The sequence below is a fragment of the Pimephales promelas genome, chromosome 19 (genome assembly GCF_988280905.1).
Source record: "Pimephales promelas chromosome 19, fPimPro1.hap1.1, whole genome shotgun sequence".
Taxonomy (NCBI): domain Eukaryota; kingdom Metazoa; phylum Chordata; class Actinopteri; order Cypriniformes; family Leuciscidae; genus Pimephales; species Pimephales promelas.
In genome coordinates, this window is record NC_142787.1 from 13,307,198 (window position 1) to 13,330,488 (window position 23,291).

The 23,291-nt window shown below is 40.6% G+C and overlaps 3 protein-coding genes across 3 annotated transcripts in view; 2 read left to right on the forward strand and 1 right to left on the reverse strand.

Annotated features, from left to right (window-relative positions):
• Positions 1 to 1,475, forward strand: part of lrrc8aa (leucine rich repeat containing 8 VRAC subunit Aa) — a 34,407-nt gene extending 32,932 nt beyond the window's left edge. The window contains exon 7 of the mRNA XM_089123454.1: positions 707 to 1,475. Coding sequence (XP_088979580.1) covers positions 707 to 982 — 276 coding nt within the window. The 3' untranslated portion in view covers positions 983 to 1,475. The remainder of the gene's footprint in view (positions 1 to 706) is intronic.
• Positions 1,476 to 10,342: 8,867 nt separating this feature from the next.
• Positions 10,343 to 15,400, forward strand: phyhd1 (phytanoyl-CoA dioxygenase domain containing 1). Its single transcript, XM_039661070.2, has 11 exons — positions 10,343 to 10,483; positions 11,822 to 11,980; positions 12,256 to 12,331; positions 12,404 to 12,451; positions 12,539 to 12,594; positions 12,882 to 12,944; positions 13,037 to 13,058; positions 13,136 to 13,264; positions 13,374 to 13,490; positions 14,940 to 15,066; positions 15,149 to 15,400. Exons 1-11 carry the CDS (start codon positions 10,451 to 10,453, stop codon positions 15,201 to 15,203), a joined length of 885 nt encoding a protein of 294 aa, XP_039517004.1. The 5' UTR covers positions 10,343 to 10,450; the 3' UTR covers positions 15,204 to 15,400.
• A 1,771-nt stretch (positions 15,401 to 17,171) lies between these two features.
• dolk (dolichol kinase) lies at positions 17,172 to 23,207 on the reverse strand. Its single transcript, XM_039661022.2, has 2 exons — positions 23,062 to 23,207; positions 17,172 to 20,314 (listed from the first exon to the last, which is right to left on the reverse strand). Exon 2 carries the CDS (start codon positions 20,186 to 20,188, stop codon positions 18,614 to 18,616), a length of 1,575 nt encoding a protein of 524 aa, XP_039516956.1. The 5' UTR covers positions 20,189 to 20,314; positions 23,062 to 23,207; the 3' UTR covers positions 17,172 to 18,613.
• Between the last annotated feature and the right edge of the window lie 84 nt (positions 23,208 to 23,291).

Consider the following 23,291-nt stretch of genomic DNA (forward strand, 5'->3'; position numbering starts at 1 on the left):
GGAAAATACTAAAACGGGAAGACAGCGGGAAAAGAGCTCAAGTACGTGAGAAACCCGGAAATAACGTGAGGGATGACGGCTAACGTTACTAACTATCTGTCCGGATTACTGTGTTCCTACTGTTTGCCGACTCTTTGTGGGAAATTTCAGAGATGGTTCTCACTGCGGAACATGAATGAGTCGCATCCAGATCCTTACATACACCTAAACCTACCCAACTCCACCCCCTGATCCCTAAACACACCCCAATCCCTAAACCCAACCCTAATCCTACCCATCTCCACCCTTTGGATCTTGATCCGACTCCTCCCCGTGGATCTCATGTGCTGCATTGAGGTGCTACTGAAATTTCATATGCATCCAAACCGTTAAAAGTGCCGGTTTAGTCCACATACCGGTCACTGGCTTCCCTATTTAATATTTCACGGTTAAATTCCACAACCTTAAAGGGATTTTAACATCTTTTTTCGTTTCTTTATCCCAACTCGGCTGCTTCTACTCGTTCGACTTGCTGTATGTTTACATGCGCGAAGCTGCCAACATGGCCGCCACGCCAGTAATGACGTCACGACGCCCAAGCCCTATAAACCTTTTGTAAAGTGTTACCGAAATGTTTATTTGCGGTCATCAGATTCCCATTTCCACATTCATCAAAGAGAATCGCATAGCAGAGATTGAGTGTTAATCGTGTCTTTTTCTGATTCAGATCGAGACGTTGCCGCCCGAGTTGTTCCAGTGTAAGAAGCTGCGGACGCTGAATCTAGGAAATAACTGCCTTACGGTGTTGCCGTCGCGTTTCGGAGAGTTAACGGGCCTGACGCAGCTGGAGCTCCGCGGGAACCGGCTGGAGGGATTACCGGTGGAGCTCTCCGAATGTCGACTTCTCAAGCGCTCCGGGCTGATCGTGGAGGAAGATCTCTTCAACACGTTACCACCGGAGGTCAAGGAGCAGCTGTGGAGAGCCGACAAAGAACAAGCCTGAGTGAGACGGGTGAAAGAGAAGAAACTCTTAATGTGGTCTTTCTGCTTTCCTTTCATTCTTTTAATGATTTTTAATTCATTTTATTTGGGCGAACAAGCATTTGTTTCTCGTCCGTATGAAGGGAAGTTGTGGACAGGGTGCCATCTGTCCTTAGAAACACATATACACTGATCCACTCATACACACAAACACGTTTTGCAAGGTCAAGTCATTCATGTACTGCCCCCTACAGGCACGGAGGGGTATGCATATAGATGACAACAACACCAACATGGTGAACATGTGGGTGCGAGTGCCTGTTAAAGCAGTGGCTTTATGGGAATGCATAGATATAACAAGCAATATGTGCTTTGTGGATTATTTACTTGGCGGTTGCATCCATTCAGGGAAGGGTCGACTGTTTATGAATGTGCCAGCTGAGTTATCAGATATGTAATTTTACATTTTAAACCTCTGCAAGATAATACCCACAGAAATAAATGCCAAAAAGGTCATATACAAAATTTACTACATAAAGTTGTAATTTAAAAAACTCAATCTCTGTTTGTTGGCAAAATCTACAGACTGTTTGCAAAGAACAAATCAAGCAAAAGTAAGTGAAATGGCAGAAGTTGTGGAAACCACTTTTGCTAAAAGTCTGTAAAGTATGCCAATAAACCTGATAGGCAATGGAGGTTGAATCATTTTGATTATAACTGTATATGCTTTTAAAGATGAATAGGATGCCACAAACTCTTTAAAAATGTCTTGCTAAAATCTTACACTCCACAGACTACGCAAAGATATAGAAACTGCGAACTCAAATGCTCTGATGATCAAAACGATCTTGGACTGACTCGAGTTCGGATCAGGTGAGATGCACGTTGACTCGAAGGGAATGATGACGTCATGATGACTGTTGTTGTAGCAAACATGGCCTTAACTCTCTGAGCTGAATGCTGGAGGTCGTCTCAAAGAAAAAGTGTACATTTTACGTTTGTAAGTTTTATAATTTTACAAAAAAATATAAGAGAAAGAACAAAAAGAAACGAAACGGAAAGACGCGTGCAAATTGTGTTGTTTGCAAGTACAAAAATCCTATGCGTTAATGAATTGTTTTTATATGTACATGTTCATATGATTTTATTTTATGATTTTTATTTGAACTTTTCTTTTGTTGGGAAGATTGCCTAATGTACACAGTATGGCGTTAAACAAAACCAAGTAAAAATTTCTGATATACATTTAAATGTGTTTTCATGTTTCTTAAGTCACACACACACTGGTCATTCTCAGGAAATTGGGCCGAACGTTTTATTTGTCGCTTTTTAAGTAGTAAAACAACAATAGTTTGTTGCTAAGACTTGCATTATTAGTTACTAACCCTACATTAGGTTTGAATTCAGTTTGTATAGATATTAGTTTAATTGTGTCCTATAATAAATCAGATTATAATTGAAATTATATTATTTTTAGTGCTGTCAAATCGATTAATTGCATATAGCATTTGAAGTTTGTGTGTGTATATGTATACATTTAGTTAATTAGCTATATGTGATTTAATGGCTTAGAAGATAAAAGTAGACCTAATAAAACACTGATGTGAGGTAAGAGAAACTGCTTTCTAAATCATGTGGTCGGAAAATGATCATCAATTTAAATATAACATCGGAAAATTTTAATTTTGGTTTTATTCTCTCAGCAAATAAAGAATACAGAATGAGAAAGCATGTGTTAAAATAGATTTACAAATGTAATTGTTTCCATGCATATTTGCTGATATTCTGATGAAAAACGAACTAGTTTTATACATTTTATTTCGGATTACACATGCAATGTCACATTTATGGAAGCTTGTTTCCATATCGGAATAAAATTAAAATTATAAAAAAAAATAAGTGAAACTTTTTACCTCATAATTCTGACTTTTTTCTTGGACGCGAGTTTATATCTGGGGAAAATATCAAATTCTGGCTTTTTCTGCAATTACAGAATTTATATCTTGCAATTCTAAATTAGTGTCAAGGGCTAGGGACTTTAGTTTACATCTAAACTAGGAATTGCAAGGAATAAAGTCAAGTGCCAGTGATTATTATTAATTAAGTTTTAAATATGGATATATTTGTCTTACAAAATAAGCTTTTGGAGCTTCAAAAACTCTTAAATGCCATTACAAAGCTGGGAAGAGCCAGGATATTGTTTAATAACTACAATTGTGTTTGGCTGAAAGAAGAAAGCCATATACACCTAGGATGGCTTGAGCGTGAGTAAATTATGGGATCGTTTTCATTTTTGAGTGAATTATTCCTTTTAGATCCTTTTAGAATGTGAAGTCATGGCCACATGTGGCATTGTTGACTGAGAATGAATGAGCAGACACCTACACTCACACATTCTTGAATGCCACACCCCTGAACACACACACATACACACACACACACACTGAACATGCTCTCTGTTTCTGATTGGTAGAGGTGAGTAAGTCGCCACATGAAAGCTCCCATTCATCCACTTCTCTCTCTTTTTGTCAGTGAAGTCAGCTGACCGTCCAAACGGCAGCCAGTTCAATCAAAACAAACTTTCTTAGGTTTGTATGCACTTGACACTTCCTCAAATGCTGACTGAAACGGTCTGTAAGTCAATGTTGCACAGCCGTCACAATGAAATGACAACATGTTGGAGATTTCTCATTAAGTGGAAAGCATTCTATCTCGATCAACTTTCTGCTAGAATGTACTATTCGTCGGAAATGAGCAGCTGTCTACTTTTTCGTCCATCTGGTTTAAGATTTAAACTAGCGTTTCTGTTAAGTGGCGCAAACGTCTAAACTGCTAGGTTATCAGCTTTCGCTCCCCCCCCTCCCCCCTCCCCTCCCCCCCCCTCCCCTCCCCCCCCCCCTCCCCTCCCCCCTCTTCCTCAAACAGACTCTTCAAAAACAGCTGAGAAGTTAAAGGGAAACTATGGAAGTCAGTGGAGCCCATCAACTGTTTGGTTACACATATTCTTCCAAATATCTTCTTTTTTGTTCAGCAGAAGATGAAACAACTCAACCAGGTTTGGAACAACTTGAGGGTGAGTAGAGTATGACAGAATTTTCATTTTTGGGCAAACTGTCCCTTTAAGTAGAACCGTGTGTTATCTGTGTGATGCTGGCGCCCACTGCAGGTGAAGAGGTAATATGCAAATACAAAAAACACCGAAAAATCACGACTTTCTAAATCTAAATGTAGACCCTACTTAATTCTCCCTCGGTCTAAAATATTGTCGTTATTCTGAAAAAAAAGTACTAGATGGAAATATTATCAATGAATAATGACGGTTAATTTACTGGAGTTTTAATTATTTATTCATTCATTTTGGGATCCCTTAAATGGTGGTTGTATGGAAAGAGCTGTATTAACTTTCATCAAAAGTATAGTAAATAGATAGACATTTTATAATTAAGGTAAATATCACTTTAAATCAAAACATGCAAGGATTTAAAGGGACCGTTTACTCAAAAAATAAAATCTTTATCATTTACTCACCCATGTCTTTACAAACATGTGTGACCTTTAAGATAATTTTTTTATTTTTTATTTTTTTATGTGGCCGGCCGTTTCTCTTTTTGTTTGCATGTTTTCAGGCTGGTATTTAAAGGAATAGTTCAACAAATGTATTCCGTCATTACTTTCACCTGAATACCTAAATATCAGAAAATCAGCTGAATGGATTCGAAAACGGTAAAACTCAACTGTTTTACTCTGGGGGAGTAGTAAAATCAGTCTATTTCCAAAAAAAAAAAAGTGGAGTATCCCTTTAAATGCAACACGAACAAGATGCACAAAACAGCTGCCAGAGAAAAAGTTAAAACAACATGTTCCGTGTTTTTTGGTTTTAGTTTTATAAAATGTGAGAAATTTGGTTTGCAAAGAGTCCCCTTATGTTACTAAGTGCAATTATTTTCCCAGACAACCACAGAATAAAGTTGTTAAAGGAGAACTCCGGCGCAAAATGAACCTTTGGTCTAATTACACATTGTTACCTAGTCAACCGTTATCTGAGATTTGTTTTCATGATTGCCGAATGTAAATAGTTTTATCTCTAAAAACAGTTTAGCCTATAACACTAGTATAATGCTAGTATATAGGGCATAGAGTAATGACAAATAAAAATCGCTTGTTATTACCACCAACAAGGCTCAAAATAGCCCCATACCAACACGACAGCATAACAAGGGTCCCTACATTCAAACCGAAGCATTGAGAACTTTGTCAGTGTCCAAACAGTTTAATAAGAAGATATTTTATACACACAGTCAACTTCGCGAATACAGGAAGAAGCCATCTTTGAAAAATAGTCTCTACCAGTCGATCTACGAGCGCCGATCCAAGTGCGCTGAACTGTGCAGAATCTCATATGGTCCGTTGTTTCCAGAAGAAACACAAACACAAACCGTTTATTTGTCTTCAATATGTACACGTAGCCTACTGTTCGCGCTCACTTTATCACCTTATTCACATCTCACCAGCGCACTTGGATCGGCGTTTGTAGATCTACTGGTAGAGACTATTTTTCCAAGATGGCTTCTTCCTGTATTCGCGAAATTTACTGTGTGTATAAAATATCTTCTTATTAAACTGTATGGACACTGACAAAGTTCTCAATGCTTCGTTTTGAATGTAGGGACCCTTATTATGGTGTCGTGTTGGTATGGGGCTATTTTGAGCCTTTTTAGGGGTAATAACAAGCGATTTTTATTTGTCATTACTCTATGCCCTATATACTAGCATTATACTAGCGTTATAGGCTAAACTGTTTTTAGAGATAAAACTATTTACATTCGGCAATCATGAAAACAAATCTCAGATAACGGTTGACTAGGTAACAATGTGTAATTAGACTAAAGGTTCATTTTGCGCCGGAGTTGTCCTTTAAGGTGAAAGTAAATGACGGACTATTCCTTTAAATGCCAGCCTGAAAAGAAAATGATGTATTTCAGAAATGGAGCTTGCACAGCATTAGTTAGTTAAATTTATATTACAATACACAGAAAATTACTAAATCTGTCATTCAATTCACTTGAACGGTGAAAAACGAATCGGTTACCTAACGTAACCTCGGTTCTCTCTAGATGAGGGAACGAGTATTGCGTAAGCTAGCTTACGCTACGGGAAAGATTAATCTTTGCTGAGAAGTTGAAGCCAAAAAATTATTCCATAATTTTGTAATCATTGTCAACGCAGTCTCTTCTGAGGCAGACCATGAGCGGGCTAGCTAGCGGCTCATTGGTTCGCTCAGAGAGAATGCACGAACCTATGGGAGAGCGGCGCTGAGTCCGCGGCCAATGAGCGGACGGCGCTCGCTTACTGCGTCACAGCCCGCCAAAAGGGGCGTGGCTACAGTGTATAAAGGTAGCTCTCCCAGCTCGTTCGTTGATTCTGTAGCATGAAGCGAAACGCTATTGGCGCAAGCACGGCCGGGAACGCAATACTCGTTCCCTCATCTAGAGAGAACCGAGGTTACGTTAGGTAACCGATTCGTTCTCTTACGAGAGGTTCTCTCGTATTGCGTAAGCTAGCTTACGCTACGGGAACACCTGGTCAACGCCGTGCGCGCTAAGTAACCACTAAGCATCCCAGGGGATACCGGGGGAATCTATAAGTGGATGAAGATAATACGGCGGCCAGCATAGCGGCCGTTACTATCTAGTGCAAAAAACGCCCAAGGCGGCCGGCGAAGGCGGGCCGTGATGTGTGGGCTAATGCATAAGCACATAGGGGAACACAAGGGGTGAGCCGGTGTGATGGAACTCCCGATAGTGCGGCTTCTATAGGAGGGCTGTGAGTACTAGACCGCCAGAATTTTCGCCTGTAAGGCTGGAACTTCCAAGTTGTAAAATCTGACAAAGGTGGAGGGGGAGGCCCATCCCGCAGCCACGCAAATGTCGTGAATGGAAATCCCGCAGGACCATGCCCACGATGAGGCCATGCCTCTGGTGGAATGAGCCCTGATGCCCAGAGGGCAAGGCAGGTCTTTAGCGGCATAAGCAGAGGCAATCGCGTCTACTATCCACCTGGATAGGGTCTGTTTCGAGGCGGCTAGTCCCTTGGTGCGGCCACCGAACGACACAAACAGCTGCTCCGAGCGTCTGAACGCGGCAACGCGTGTAGTGTACACTCTGATAGCCCGAACCGGGCAGAGGCGGTCAGCGTCACGTTCGCTATCGGATGCAGGCAGCGCCGATAGAGAGATGACTTGCGCCCTGAAAGGGGTACCAATCGCTTTTGGAACATAACCGTGTCTAGGCTTTAGAATGACTATGGAGTCACTCGGTCCAAACTCTAGGCACGCGGCGCTTGAAGACAGCGCGTGAATGTCCCCCACACGTTTTACTGAGGCGAGAGCCGTCAGAAGAACGGTTTTTAACGAGAGGTATTTTAGCTCCACGGACTCAAGTGGTTCAAACGGTGGGGCTTTCAGAGCTTCTAGAACTATAGAAAGATCCCAGACCGGCACCGTAGGGGGGCGAGGGGGGTTCATCCTTCTGGCTCCCCTGAGGAAGCGGATGATTAGCTCGTCTTTGCCCAGAGACTGGGCGTGCCGGGGTTCAGCGAACGCCGCGACGGCTGCCACGTAAACCTTAAGAGTGGATGGGGACCTGCCCTTATCCAGCATCTCCTGAAGGAACACAAGCAAAGACGAAACCTCGCACGTCCGTGGGTCCAAATTCTTGTCGGTGCACCATCTAGAGAACACAGACCATTTAGCAGCATAGAGCTTTCTGGTAGAATCCGCTCTGGCGTGTTTGATCGTGTTCAAAACTCCTTCTGGCAGTTCGACGCGTAGTCGTTGGTCACCCATGCATGAAGCGCCCAGCGCTGTGGATGGGGATGCCAGATCGAGCCGCGGGCTTGCGTGAGGAGATCTGCTCTGATTGGAATGGGCCACGGGGCTGTCTGTGACAGCCGCGTTAGCTCCGGGAACCAAATCTGATTCTCCCAGCGCGGGGCTATAAGGAGCACCGAGTGGCGTGAGTCCCTGATTCTCTGAATGACCTGCGGTAGCAGAGAAATCGGGGGAAAAGCATAGAGCGGGCGGCGGGGCCAATCCTGGGCTAGCGCGTCCTCGCTCTTTGAAAAGAATATTGGGCAGCGAGCGTTCTCTTCTGACGCGAAAAGATCTATCTCCGCTCTGCCGAATAGGCGCCACAGTGTTTGGACTGTATGAGTGTGCAGGGACCATTCTCCGGGGGAGACCAGGTTCCTGGACAGCCTGTCTGGACCGTCGTTCAGATGGCCCGGCACGTGCGTCGCTCTGAGCGATAGCAGGTGACTCTGGGACCACAATAGGATGCGGCGTGTCAGATGAAAGAGATTCTTGGATCTGACGCCGCCCTGACGGTTGATGTATGATACCACGGCCATATTGTCGGAGCGAATCAGGACGTGGTGACCGTTTATGCGCGGGAGGAAGCACAGCAGCGCGTTCTCGACCGCGATCATTTCCAGACAGTTTATGTGTAAGGAACTCTCGTGGCTCGACCACTGGCCGGCGGCCGGTGAGCCCTCGCAAACCGCTCCCCAACCCGAGTTGGATGCGTCTGTCGAGATGACCTTCCGGCGAGAGAATGTTCCCATGGTAACGCCCCTCTGAAACCACTCGCTTGCTGCCCATGGCTGCAGTGCAGTGATACAAGTCTGAGTAATCCTGATCATCTGGCGGCCCGTCGTCCACTCGCGGTGGGATACGCGGCTCTTTAACCAGAATTGAAGGGGGCGCATGTGCAGAAGACCCAGCTGTAGCACAGCGGAGGCTGAAGCCATATGACCCAGCATCCTCTGAAGCGATTTCAGGGATGTAAGGGTACCCATCTGAAACGAGGCGGCTAGGCGCTGAACACGGCGCGCGCGCTGTGTGGATAAGCGAGCCGTCATCGTGATAGAGCTCAAATCTATTCCGAGGAACGAAATAGTTTGACTGGGCTGGAGAGAGCTCTTTGTTAGTTCCTCCTCGATGCCGGCGCGGGTCCCCGCAGACTCTCTCGTCGATGAGCCAATCGACGACCAATCCTCGCTGTCCGAAGCGTGCAGCGAACAAGAGTCCTTCTCATCCGCGGTGTCCTCGGAGGCGACAGAGCGGCCACTCGGCGGCAACTGTAAGTCCGGCAGGGGCGGAGAGGGAGAGCGGTCGGTGGGCGGCGGCGGCGGCCCACATGGATCCGCAGAGGGCTCCGGCGGCCTCTGGGAGCGGCGTTTCTTCTTCCGCGGCGAAGTAAGAGGCGGCGCTGGAGCGGTTTTGACCGCCTGTAGTCGAGCCCGCAGGGTTGACAGCGGCAGGTCCTCGCAGTGGTCGCATCCTCCGTTGGCGAGGGCGAGTTCTGCGTGTTCCACTCCGAGGCAGAGAGCGCAGATGGGGTGGCGGTCTCCATCCTCGAGCGGAGAGCGGCAAGAGCCGCAGGAATTACGAGGCATCTTTAAAAAGACGCTCGTGCTCTTTTAGGAATAATTCAAGAAAAAAAGGATACGCGTCGGATGGCGCTAGCTTGCTGGGCGGCTGAAGGTGGCAGACGGCCGGCTTCCTCAGACTCCGGAGCTCGCTAGACGGTGCCTTCTCAACGACGGCGGCTTCTTCCCAGAACAGCGGATGCGTGTAGCTCGCTGAAATGAACAGAATCAACGAACGAGCTGGGAGAGCTACCTTTATACACTGTAGCCACGCCCCTTTTGGCGGGCTGTGACGCAGTAAGCGAGCGCCGTCCGCTCATTGGCCGCGGACTCAGCGCCGCTCTCCCATAGGTTCGTGCATTCTCTCTGAGCGAACCAATGAGCCGCTAGCTAGCCCGCTCATGGTCTGCCTCAGAAGAGACTGCGTTGACAATGATTACAAAATTATGGAATAATTTTTTGGCTTCAACTTCTCAGCAAAGATGAATCTTTCCCGTAGCGTAAGCTAGCTTACGCAATACGAGAGAACCTCTCGTAAGAGAACTTACATTAGTCAATATAATTAATGATTGGCTCATACATGATAAAGGGTTAACTTTTATGAAAGTGAATTGAAAAACTGACTAAACACAGACTCTCTTTTGTGAAGTCTTCAACACTGTGTCCAATTCATGTAATCGTTCATATAATGATCTGCCAAACAAATTGATTTTCATCCTCCACAGGACAGAATATGGGTTGTGTTCACCCTTTACCTGGAATTTGGAGGCATATGTTTACCTTTTAGGTTCACTTGGACCCTCAGTGACTCAAGTTATTCATGCACATCTGACTTTCTTGCAGTCCAGTGAAAGAGTTACTGTTCAAAATCCAATTATTGCATCACAAGTTACAGTTTAATGTATTTGACATGGTGCAACCACGTGGTTGCTGAGAGAGAGAGAGAGAGAGAGAGAGAGAGAGAGAGAGAGAGAGAGAGAGAGAGAGAGAGAGAGAGAGAGAGATTTGGATGGATTAGACAACCGAACCGTTTTAGCCCTCTTCTCAGACTGTCTTCCTCAGCATGGATGTTTTGACACAACAAGACGTGCAAAAGGTAATACATTGTCTCTAAATTGCTGCAATAACTCTTAAATACGTCACATATTGTCCTATTGTTTTGTCATTGTGTTATGTGTTTGTAAATCAGAAACGCACTTTTACGACTTTACTTGCTATTAGATGACATTTTCATCTTTATATTTAAAGTGTTCATTGGCTAGCGCCTCGTGCATGCTTGCAAAAAATGCTCAAAATAAATAAAAATCTGTAATAATGGATAATTCAAGTGGATGTGTTGCGTAATTCGCTAGAAACAGGACTAGCTGTGAGGCTGGAATGTGCCATGAAAATAGGACCGTGAAATGGGTGGAGCCTTAAGTGATAATTTACACATTTTTAACTCTTCAGTATGGTTTTGTTTAACGGCTGGCTGCGTATAAGTAGTACAGTGTGTGTCACGTGACATCTGTTACTTTTCTCATTGCTGTTGAAGACAGGTTAATCAATCGGTGAACGTGATATCACCAAGTACCACATGTTCCTGGATCAATCTTCCTGGAATCCTGGATCAACCCTGGAACAACTTTCCAGTCAACCAATCAGATTTGAGGGACAAGTTTACAGTTTATGTCAAGTTTAGGCTTAGAACCAGGGTGAAGTAGCCAACTTAAACATCAGTGTTATTCACCTTTCATTACCCTTTGATTTAGGGAAAAGTTATGGGTAGGGTTAGGTTTAGGGGTAGGGATTGGACTACATTTTGGGCCAGGAATGTTGATCCAGGACCATGTCTTACTTGGCAAAATCACGGTGACCCCAATCAATCACAGTCGTTGTTGTAAAGATCGATAAGACCGATTTCTGTTTGTCAGGAATAATTGGAATTAACATATTTAAACGGTTTCACTTATTAGTGTCCAGATGATTTCAAAATCATCCTGACATTTGAAGGGCCTGGTGTAGGCCTAATCGTTTTTTTAATCGTCGTCTGTATTCCACCCAATGCATACAACATTTTCAAGTTGGTGTATCTACGCAATGCCTATGACATACCTAAACACATTTAAAATTAAGAATAAAAAAGGAAAAGTGAAGAAAAATCAACTGTTTTTGCTGCCCAAGTTCACTTTTGAGTTATAGCCAGTACAAGAATGGTAATACCACGGTATTTTGACATATAATACTATGATCCAAAATGAATGTATTCCATTGTATTTACATGGTACTAGAGATTACCATACATTACTATAGTAAGATCTATGTACAAAAAAAGGAACTTTTTGCTACTTTTTTTGTGATATCAGAAAGAGAAAATTATGCTTTTGTCCAAATTGGGTATATATAATTTGCATATGTAGACCGAATATGTTTCTATACTGTTTTCACCCTATAGTTCCAGGATGAGGGCTATCTGGTGCTGGACGGGCTTCTGTCCCCAGAGGAATGTGATGCTTTACGGGAACGAATGAGCGAGATTATTGACCGGATGGACGTTCCTGAACATTGCAGGATACAGTTCTCCACTGACCACGAAGAGCAGCTGAAAACACAGGTAAACAGCGTCCTCATCATTGCCTCATCATAATCATGCACTTACAGTAGTGTCATTATCAACGTTCTTCTACGCATTACTTTCCACATGCAACCAATTATTCCTGGGTCAAGATGCAGGTAAGATCACTGACTCCAGGTAAATGTAGTTGCCCGAATTAGTTAATAATGCTGTCATACTACCAACCATGCTGGAAAAAAAAATCCCATGTAAATCCATGTACATTTAGAAGCGGTCAAATCAGTCATATCTTGTCATATTTTGTGTTTGTCCAGGGAAATGCAGACTATTTCATCACAAGTGGAGACAAGATCCGTTTCTTCTTTGAGAAAGGCGTGTTTGATGATAAAGGTTTGTTGTGCTGAGATGTAAATAAAAACTCCCAGAAAATTCATCCCATAATGAATCTGTTTGTGTTTTCAGGAGAGTTCATTGTGCCAAAAGAACATTCCTTGAATAAAATTGGACATGGTGGGTATTTAAGAAAATGACACGCCATATTTAAGACATTCATATTTAAACGGTGAAATAAAATTCTGTGTTTTATCCTTCCCACAGCTCTCCACGCTTATGAGCCGCTGTTTAAAGCAGTCACCCACTCACCAAAAGTTCAAGTAATGACCAAACTCCCATGTTAACGAATGTAAATTGTGGTCTTCATATAAAAGCTCATTTGTTTTAATTGGAAGATTTAAGAGACATTTTAGGGCTCAAAAACTCTTTTAAAGTATTTATAAATACTAAAAGTGTATAAATAATACTGAAATAACACTGACCCAAACTAGTTTGGTTTCAAACTGAGACTAGCAATCCACTGTTTAAACAAAAAAAACATGATCATGCCAAATATACTTCACTCTTAAGACACTTCAGTCATAATGTGTGTGTGTGTTTGCTGCAGAACCTGGGTAAGAAACTCGGCTTGATAAATCCAGTTATTCTGCAGAGTATGTACATCTTTAAGGTAGAGTTAATAATATATTTGCTTATAAATTATGCTTACATTCATTGTAAGGGTAATATTTTCATTACTCGCCTCTTCTGTTCTGTAAACAGCAACCAGGGATTGGTGGAGAAGGTAAGACTCACCTACATCTTTAACCTATGAGAAAGCAATATAAAAACACTATTTTGACCTTTGACCCTTGACTTCAGTGACACCTCACCAGGACGCCACCTTCCTTTACACACAGCCTCTAGGAAGGGTGATTGGCTTGTGGATCGCTCTGGAAGATGCTACACTCGAGAACGGCTGTCTGTGGTTCATACCGGGATCACACTGTGGTAATTTCAAACGCATCAAGCAGATTCGTGTTGGGCATGTATGCTATTGGAGGGAAGCTTTGTTTTGCACAAATGTGTGTATTTAAAATGAGTTTCCTGTGCGTGAAAGATGGGATTACTAGGCGAATGGTGCGGACACCCAAAGGCACGTTTCCTCTGACTGATTTCATTGGCCGAGAGAAGAATTATGACGACAATCTCTTCGTTCCGGCTCCTGTTAAAAAAGGTGAGTTATTGAAACTGTTTAATGTTGTTTTTAAACAGTTTTTAATATATGTATGACATATAAATATATATATATATATATACTGTATATATCACCAAGGCATCATTTATTTGATCAAAAATTCAGTAAAAAACGTAATATTGTGTAATATTACGTTTTAAAACTGGAGAGAAAACTTTGTCAAACTTGACAAAGCCTTGTCTGAAAGTTTGAAATGTATATGTATATGAAATGTATATGTATTTGTATATGCTTCCTAGTATGTTTTACATTTTGTTGAGCTGTTTGTAATTGTAACAGATTTAAATACATTGTTGGCATGAATTAGCATTTTGCTAGCATGTTTTAACACACCGTTAGCATGTGTTTTGCATGTTGTTTGCATGATTTAGCACATTGCTAGCATGTTAACATGATTTACCATAAAGCTATTAGAAATTAGCATGTTGGTAGCATGTTGCTGACATGATTTAACTCTTTACTAGTTTGAATTGGCACATTGCAGGCATATTTTAACACTTTTGCTAGCATGGATTTCCATATTGGTAGCACATTTCTAACAGGATTAACACATTAACATGTTTTGAATGTTCTTAATATAATTGAGCACATTGATAGCTTGATTTAGCACATTGTTTGCATGTTTTAACATATTGGTAGCACGATTTAACACATTGCTAGCACGTTTTAACATATTGGTAGCATGATTTAACACGTTGCTTGCTAGCATGTTTAACATATTGCTAACACAAATTAGCATGTTAACATTTTGCTAGCATGATTTTTAGCACATCGCTAAAATATTTTAACACATTGTTAGAATTTGTTTTAACATGTTGTCCTAGTATTGTCATTAAGCTTTGCTAGCGATAGCTTAAAAACAATAGAAGTCTTATTTTAAATAAGTCTTCTCAAGGCTTTTCATAGTTTTGATCGTCCGTGTAATGAAAATTAGAAAAGGGGTCTGACCCGAGTTGTTGCTTGAAAGCCAGAGGAGACGCTAATTTAGTCTCAGAAATACAACAAGTTCAGTATGTTGGTTTGTCACGCAAGTGTTTTCTATCTGAATGTAAGCTAAAGTGTAATTTATTCCTGTGCTCAAAGCTGAATTTTCAACATCATTACTCCAGTTTTCAGTGTCACATGATCCTTCAGAAATCATTCTATGATGATTTGCTGCTAAAAACATTTCTGAATTTTATCAATGTTGCAAACAGTTGTGCTCCTGAATATTTTTGTGGAAACTGATTTATTCAGGACTTTTTAATGTATAGAAAGTTCAAAAGAACAGTATTTATTCAAAATAGAAATCTTATGTAAACTTATAAATGTCGTTACTGTGACTTCTGATCAATTGAATGTGTCGCTTGTGACATTATTACATTAAAAATCCCATTTTTGAATAGTAGTGTATCAAAGTACTATATAAAAAATATTTTGATACTGTAGGTGGAGCAATTCTGATTCACGGGGAAGTGGTCCATCGCAGCGCTGCGAACACATCTGACGTCTCGCGCCATGTTTACACTTTCCACATCATGGAGTCTCAAAACACCGTTTGGAGTCCTGAGAACTGGTAAGAGCAGTGCATGCTGGGTAACGCAGGCTGTAGAGAGACGAGCTATAGTTCTCAGGGCTTTTGTGTTGTTCTCTCTCAGGCTGCAGCCGACAGAAGAGCTGCCCTTCCCTTCCCTCTACACACAACAGGCCTGATGACACGTAATGACTTCTCAGATATCAGGAGCTTTTTTAACGCTAGGATAACAATAATCCCTTTAAATATGAAATTTTGTAAATGAACCAAAAAATGTCTTTCTTACCATAAAATATGAATCATTTTGAATCATTCTGTATATTTTACCTACAGCCACGACAGTGTTAATAAAAGGCTAGTTTTTGTTAACCCAAAAGTCTCTTATCATTTGTGATCTGACTTCAAAGTTTGTTATTTTAGTAAATGAGAAACGTATAACTCTATTAGAAATAAAGTTTATTTCCTTCAACGCAGCATTTTCTGTGTACCCAACAAAATCAATACAATATAGAAAAGGTATGCATGTTTCATCATATGAATCATCTGGATTTTCAGTCCAAGAACATAACATGACCAAACTGCAGTTCTCATGACAGAAAAAATCATATTTATAGTCATTCGTGATTGAAAAAGATTTTCTTCCAGCAAACTAACGTCAATAAAGAATAGACTAAAAGTTAAAGTATTCCAACAAAAGTATGGTTTTAAAAAAAGATACTGTTGTTTCATGCTGGGTCACTTTAGTTGTAAAACATATATAACCAGTCTTTTGATGCAAAGTAAGTGAACAAAACAATCTTCTGTAAATATACTCAAACCATTACAACGATAATTTACAAAATAAAAATCCAACAATCTTTGTCAAATTCCAATGTCAAAAAGTAGTATGACCATAAAGTAACACATTTTTTTACAATGTCCAAGTAGTTTAAAAACAAGTTTACAATTGAATGTCATGCAAATGTCCACAGATGCCGAGTGTCCGTGTTAAATGACCCAGAATGCATTGCAAACTGAACAGGTGACTGATGCTTCAACCACAGTTCCCGTGACAACCGTCAACTTAATGCGCGACACTAAATGCCAATCACCATGTAAAAGGCCTCAGTCAAATATCATGAATAAATTAAGGTCTAAACATATATAATTTACAAAATGCTTGAATTATGCAATCTTTATCAGAGTATTAACACAACAGCTGAATCGCACACATGCACAGGACAGTGATCTGTACATTAACATCTACTGCCTCCTGCATGCAGACAGACCACTGATAGCACTGAACCATTGACAATACAAAACACTTTTTAAGGCGATAAAGCTGTGCTACCAGTCCTTCGTATTGCATTGGACATAAAGGCAGATTTCCTATTCATAGCATCAAAATAATATTAGAGTATTTTTGTTCAGGTTTATACAATAATAGAAAAACAAGGGTGTTCTTCAATGGCTCAAGTTATGCATATATGCTCTGTAATAAAGAATAAATTACATTTTGATAAAAGGGTGAATCTGATGAAACGTCAAAAATGTGCCTTTTCGCAAAAAAGAAAAAAAAAAGAAAAAAGAAATCTATATCCAAACAAAGAAAATTATATTTGGCTGAAATTAAATAAAGCCAATTTTAAGAACCATATGTGTGTGTGTGTGTGTGTGTGTATATATATATATATATATATATAAATGTATTATAGCGCTGTCAAATCGATTAATTGCATCAAACATAAATGTTTTGTTTGTATATATTTTTATATATTATATATGTGTAGGTGTATATATACACTGTATGTGTATATACACAGACATGTTATATTAACACAAACTTTTGTGTTAGATGCAGTTAATCGGTTTGAAACACACATATATATATATATATATATATATATATATATATATAAATATTTGACATAAGTACATTTTCACAACTGCATCATGTAAATAAAAACTAATACTAATCACTAAAAAGTATTTAAATATATATTATTTTATATTTTATTCAATTATTGCAATGGTCTAGTATGTTTGCAACATAGTAACATTTGTCAAATAATGTCATGAAAATCATATGGTTCTAAAAACAGGCATATTTCTTATATTTAATTTGTTCAGCACTTTTGATGACACGTGTTGGAAAACTGCTTTATAGAAAATAGAAAAATATAGTTTTTAAGAGATTCACCTAAATAAAATAACCAAAATGTAGAAATTGTGCCCTTCTTTCAGTGTTGTTTGAGTGCAGACATTGTTACAGGGTGTTACATTTTCCATTTCTTTCTTTAATAATGTGCAACTCAATCCCTGTCATTTATACTTGAGTGGCAGATGCAGGATTTGAAATAATGAAATATTAACAGCAACTCAAGACATCAGAGCTTCCCATGAGCACGCAATAAATAAACCTTCAAAACAATGAAATTATCACATGTAAACCTTAAAAAATTTAAACACACAATTATTACAGTCATTTCTGCACAACTAGCAGCACCAAAATGTGTTTTCAAACCATGGTTAATATAGTTAACTACTTGAAATAAAATAATGTTAACTGAAATTAATATAAAGTATAAAAAACGTATTCTATATCGGAGAGTTGCCAAATCTTCATTTAGTTTATCCTGATGTACTACAATAACAAAACTAAGACTGAAATAAAAAAATATGTATAAAATAAATATAAAATATTCATTAAAAAACTTAAATAAAATGGGAGATATAAAAAAAGTGCAATTCCATTTGGTGCCACTAGTGGTACAAAAATACACATTTTACCTTCAATTCACATTTTATTTTTGTGCCACTTTGTTTTAATATCAAGTTTTCTATTTAGTTTTATTATAATGCTATAGGAAATGGTTTATTCTTGAATACATTTTACATTTGTTTTATTTTTGCTTTCAAAACTGGAATAATTCCATGTCAGACAATACTAGGGCTGTAGCGTACCATATGAATTAAAGGCTGTTAAAAGGGACAGTTCAACCATTTACTCACTCCCATGTTGTTCTAAACCTGTATGAGTTTCTGTCTACTGATTCTGCAGAATGTCGGTAACTAGTTAGTTGACGGTAACCATTGACTTGCATAGTCGAAGTCGACGGGGTCAATCAACCGTCCGGTAACCATCATTCTTCCAAATATCTTCTTTTGTGTTCAGAAGACAGAAACTCATACAGGTTTGGAACAACATAAGGGTGAGTAAATGATGACATCTTTCATTTTTGAGTGAACTATCCCTTTAAAGGGATACTCCACTTTTTTTGGAAATAGGCTCATTTTACCACTCCCCCAGAGTTAAACAGTTGGGTTTTACCGTTTTCGAATGTATTCAGCCATTTTTTCAGATTTTTAGAAGAATATCAGTAACCAGACAGTTTCTGGTCTCATTGACTTCCACAGTATGTTTTTCCTACTATGGAAGTCAATGAGACCAGAAACTGTCTGCTTACTGATATTCTTCTAAATATTCTAAATCGGCTGAATGGATGCGAAAACGGTAAAACCCAACTGTTTAACTCCAGAGGAGTGGTAAAATGAGCCTATTTCCAAAAAAAGTGGAGTATCCCTTTAATATCTGTGCGTTGGCATAATCTCATAGCAGCAGTAGGATGTATAGGTACAGAGGAAGCAGCAGGTTGTCTATCTGTGACGTGTACGCCTCCAACATGGCCACCATGGTGATCGAGCCCACCACCCACGAGTAGCTGGCGTTCAGGTTTATACTGCTGTCGGCGATGAGGAAAACCACCACTGCGATGATCTGAGCGAACACTGAGGTCGCCGTGCCCTCGAAGGTCTTCTTAGTGCCGGGCCAGCGGATCTCGCCGACCGAGCTGCCGAAGACGGACGCCACGGTGTCGCCGACTCCAACGGCCAGTACTCCGGCATAGGGCACCAGGCCACCGGCGCCCCCAAGGCCTCCTTTAGGGGTGCAGGTCCCAGGGGACAGCCAGATGGGAAGGGCGACGCCGAGGAGAAGGTATATGTGAGTGAAAATGAGCGGTCCAGAGTCTCTCTCGTCCAGGAATAAAGTGAGAAGGGATCTCAGCAGAGGCCCGAAAGGTCGGATGCGGAAATAGCGGACGAATTCCAGGAACAAAAGCGCTGAGAGGCACGCGACCGCGGACAAGTGGAGCAGAGGGCGGTCTAGCGCGAGTCCGGGTGCGAAGGTTAACACGGTGAGGAGGTGGAAATATTTCCGCACGGTCGTGGACGCCTGGTGCTTCTTACTCCCGCCCGAGCGATGGCTATTTTGATGCATCACAACGGCGATTGCTAGAAGCAAAAGTGAAGCCCAGAATCCAATGAGCCAAAGGCGGGTCCTGCTCTCAGTGATGAAATGCATCAGCCAGGTGATGGGGTGATGCTGCGTGAGCAGGGAGAGCCAAGGAACCAACAAGCCCAAGCCCAAAACCACAGTCATGGTGTGGAAGAAAAGCGACGCCGACCAGGTTTCCGATTCCATGAATACGAAGAGCACCGTGAAGAAGATTCCCAACAGCACCAAACCTAACACGGCGACCGGGAGGAAATACGGAAGGGGGTCGGAGTTTGCGTTACCGGACGAGACCAGAGAACGCTTAATGAGCTGGTTGATGATGAAACTAATCCCGCCGAGGATGAGGAGGGCCTCGCCGGGAGTGAAGCAGCGTGGGAGCAGGTACAACAGGATCAAGCTCACGTACACAAAAATCAGCAGCACCTCCAAGACTTCAATCACCTCGGACACCGTCAGCGTTTGCTTCACGGTGTACAGAATGGCGCTGCTGGCGATGCCGGCTATAACGCAGGTGTTTGTGGGCACCGGGCGTGTGATTCCTAGTGCGATGAGAGACAGGAACAGAGCCAACATCATGCCTATCACTGTTATGACCATGGCGAAGCGCTCCATGTAAACGTTTCCCACGATGACGCAGCGCCCCCTCAAAGCGAGACCCAGCAGAGGCATCACCATGCTGGCCGGTAAGACGCCACTGTTGGCCGAAGGTCGAAACTGGAACACTGCGGCGCCGGTCCGAAGCAGGCGATCCCATTTGTGCTGAACATAGAAAGCCTGGACCGCCAGAGCGATGCAACACCAGGACAGCTGATTCCACACGGCCATGTGAACGGAAATCACCATAGCAAACACCACAGCGGATTCAACCAACACGGGATCCATCTGCATGATCGCGGGTGTGTGGCAAAGGTTTACAAGAATGAGGGACTTCAAATGTGGTAGTCTGTCAGAAACTTCCAGGTTCACACACAAACATCGTCCACTTCTCGGGCTCCTGCACACGCCAAATTAGACCTGGGTAAAATAAAAACAAACAAACGTCAAAATATCATTTAAGCCCCTTTCACACAGAGATTCCAGAAAATACACGGATAATGTGACCTGGCCTTTGTCCCGGGATTGATTGATTTTGGTTCATTCATACTGCCAGTGATTTGGCGGGATCTGTGAGTGCGCTCACCAGGGGCGTAGCCAGAATTTTATTTTTGGGGGGTCCCGTCTTTAAATGAGGGGGCAACATTATTTATATATATATATCAAGTTGATCTTTCCGTGCTTTTTAAAAAAAGTGTAATATTGTACTTTGAGTTTGAGCGCCTGCCATTGTCGCGGCATATTAACTCTCACGCAAAGATGAAGATAGATGACAGCGTACGTTACGCGCAACACGTTATATAAACAAATCAAGTTTGAAAATAAGCCGCGTTTTACCGTGCAGCATTTTGATTGGTCAATCTATCAATCCTAATAAAACAACTTTTTTTTTTTTAAGCAATCAGAAATCTGAGGGGACCGGACATGTAAATGAGGGGGCGTAGGCCCACCCAGGCCCCCTCGTGGCTACGCCACTGGCGTTCACACACAACCCGTAAAAATCCCGGGAAGACACATGACGTCAGGATGAGACGTATAACGTACGCGTCGAAAACATGTACACGTTCTCTGCTTCCCCGCGGATAGTGAGGAGCTTCTGGTCTCTGCTTCACTCCAGTTTGCAGGTATTTGTTAGTCCTTTCTTTGTAGATGACGAACACAAACTTTCTTTCTCAGAGCAACAGAGTCGCGCGATGGCACGAGCGTCATCACTGTGACACACCCCTTACGGCATTGGTCCTGGCTTTTGTTCACACAGCGCGTGTTCCACTGATTCCGACAATGTTACTAGGTCCCCAACCCGGGATCGATGCCGATATCAATCCCGGGTGGTGTTTGCGTTCACACAGAAGAAGGCAATCTGGCAATTTCCCGGGATCAACGCGCTGTGTGAAATGGGCTTTAGACACAAACCATAAACTTGACAAATTTAAAAATTCTAGAATATTTTTTATTCAATAATATGTTTTCTCTCACTTTAAGCACAAAAAACACATAATAAACTCAAATTAATCAAATTTAATAAAACATTTCTCTCACTTAACACACACACACACAAAAAGAACTTTTTTGGACATGGTAAATGATTAATTTGAATATATTTTTAAACATGCACTATTATCATTTTCACACATACATCATAGTAATATATCATATATATCTATATTCAAATATATATCATAATAAAACATTTCTCTCACTTGTATAATTTTTCTCCACACACACACACACCCCTACACAAAGGTACTTTTTTGGAATATGAATATATTTTTAAACATGCACTATCATGATTTTCACATATATATAGCATAGTAATGGCATAGTATTTTTCAAGTAATTTCGGAGTATGAAATATGGTAATCGTTTAGTATGTCAAAGACAGTACTATGGTATTAACATCTGATACTTTCACTAAACACTGTTTTTTTTTTCTCATTACTTTACTAGTAAAGTCATTACTCAATATAATGGTAAAAATTCTGAAATAAATAAATTATTTTACTCAATGTGATGAGAGATGTTCAATGTGATGGCAACTTACCAAGACAATTTTTTGGACACCATAGAGATCAATCGATTTTTATAAAGATACCAATTATTTGCATGTTTATGTGCCCGATAACCGATATATAGAACCGATATTTATTTATTGTTTTATTTCTGTTTTTGACAATTATAACAACAGCACTGAACTGAACAAACTGTTTTATTTAGCCCTTTTTATACTGTAATTTCTTAAATTTCACTCCCCCACTGCATAAAAAACAATACACAATTCTAAATCAATAAATAGAGTCTGAAAGGGCAAAAAATAAAATATAATGGACAACATATTAAAATAAATCATCCCCATGACGCCCCAGAATGCTGAAGTTTATATTCTCTCACTACGAAACTAAAGGAGGGTGGCACATTTCTCACTGGCATTTGAACTCTAGACACTGTGAACTTTAGCACTGTTGAACGCCCAACAGCAGCTATTTCTAAACATGGTAAATTATGAAAGACAGCATCACTTTGTCTGCAAAAGTAAAATGATCTGGTTTTAATGGCTGGGTGCTCTGGCATTACAGTGATTAATAATATATGGATAATAGTGTATCATTCACTGTACTTTAATTTAAAATATTAGTGTTTAAAATGTTTAGAGAAAAAAATAATGTATGAAATACACAATAATATAAATTAGATGTGTTATGAGTATCCAGGAAAAAAACATTTAAAAAATAATAAATAATTATAGAAATCCGTAAATAACATGTATTTTATAAGTACCAAGAATATAATTTATTATAAATGACATATTTTACCACATCTTTGTTCAATGCAATCTTTTCTGGGTGCTTATAAAATGCATTACATGCGTCTGATATATCAGCAGAACATTAGCTTATGCATGCATATTGTGCAATTTAATGTGTTATACACATTTGTAGGAATTATTGTCAGTCTTAACATTAAATATGAAAACACTAATCCAACAGCAGTGCTGTTATTCCAAACGGTTTTACAGTGTTTATTTACAGTTAGAGAGAGTGGTGTGTTAGTCTCTACGGCAGAAATGACACTGACATCTCATTCACTGCAACACCAGCTTTTCATTAAACACCCTGCATAGTAAATAAACGCAGAAACATCCTTTTACACCAAACGACGCCTCAACTTACCTATTTCTTTGTGATTCAACGCTTTCCTCTTGAACAAAAGACTGTATTCCTTATGTGTTACTGTGACTCGTGCTTTGTAAGATCAGCTGCTCACTGACTGACGGTGGGAGCCAGCAGCCATCAACTGGGTCACGTGGTGTCAGAAGAATCATGTGACCTATGTAAAAACAATCTTTTAGTCAAGTTTTTTTTTAAAGAAGATAACATGTTTTACTATCTTTAATTTAAAT

Bases quoted from the DNA above. Each gene is read 5' to 3' on its own strand.
- phyhd1 (XM_039661070.2), top strand. From the start codon at position 10,451: ATGGATGTTTTGACACAACAAGACGTGCAAAAG. The intron at 12,452-12,538 runs GTGGGTATTTAA...TCCTTCCCACAG, and splicing joins CTTGAATAAAATTGGACATG to CTCTCCACGCTTATGAGCCG. The intron at 13,491-14,939 runs GTGAGTTATTGA...TTGATACTGTAG, and splicing joins TCCGGCTCCTGTTAAAAAAG to GTGGAGCAATTCTGATTCAC.
- dolk (XM_039661022.2), bottom strand. From the start codon at position 20,188: ATGCAGATGGATCCCGTGTTGGTTGAATCCGCTGTGGTGTTTGCTATG.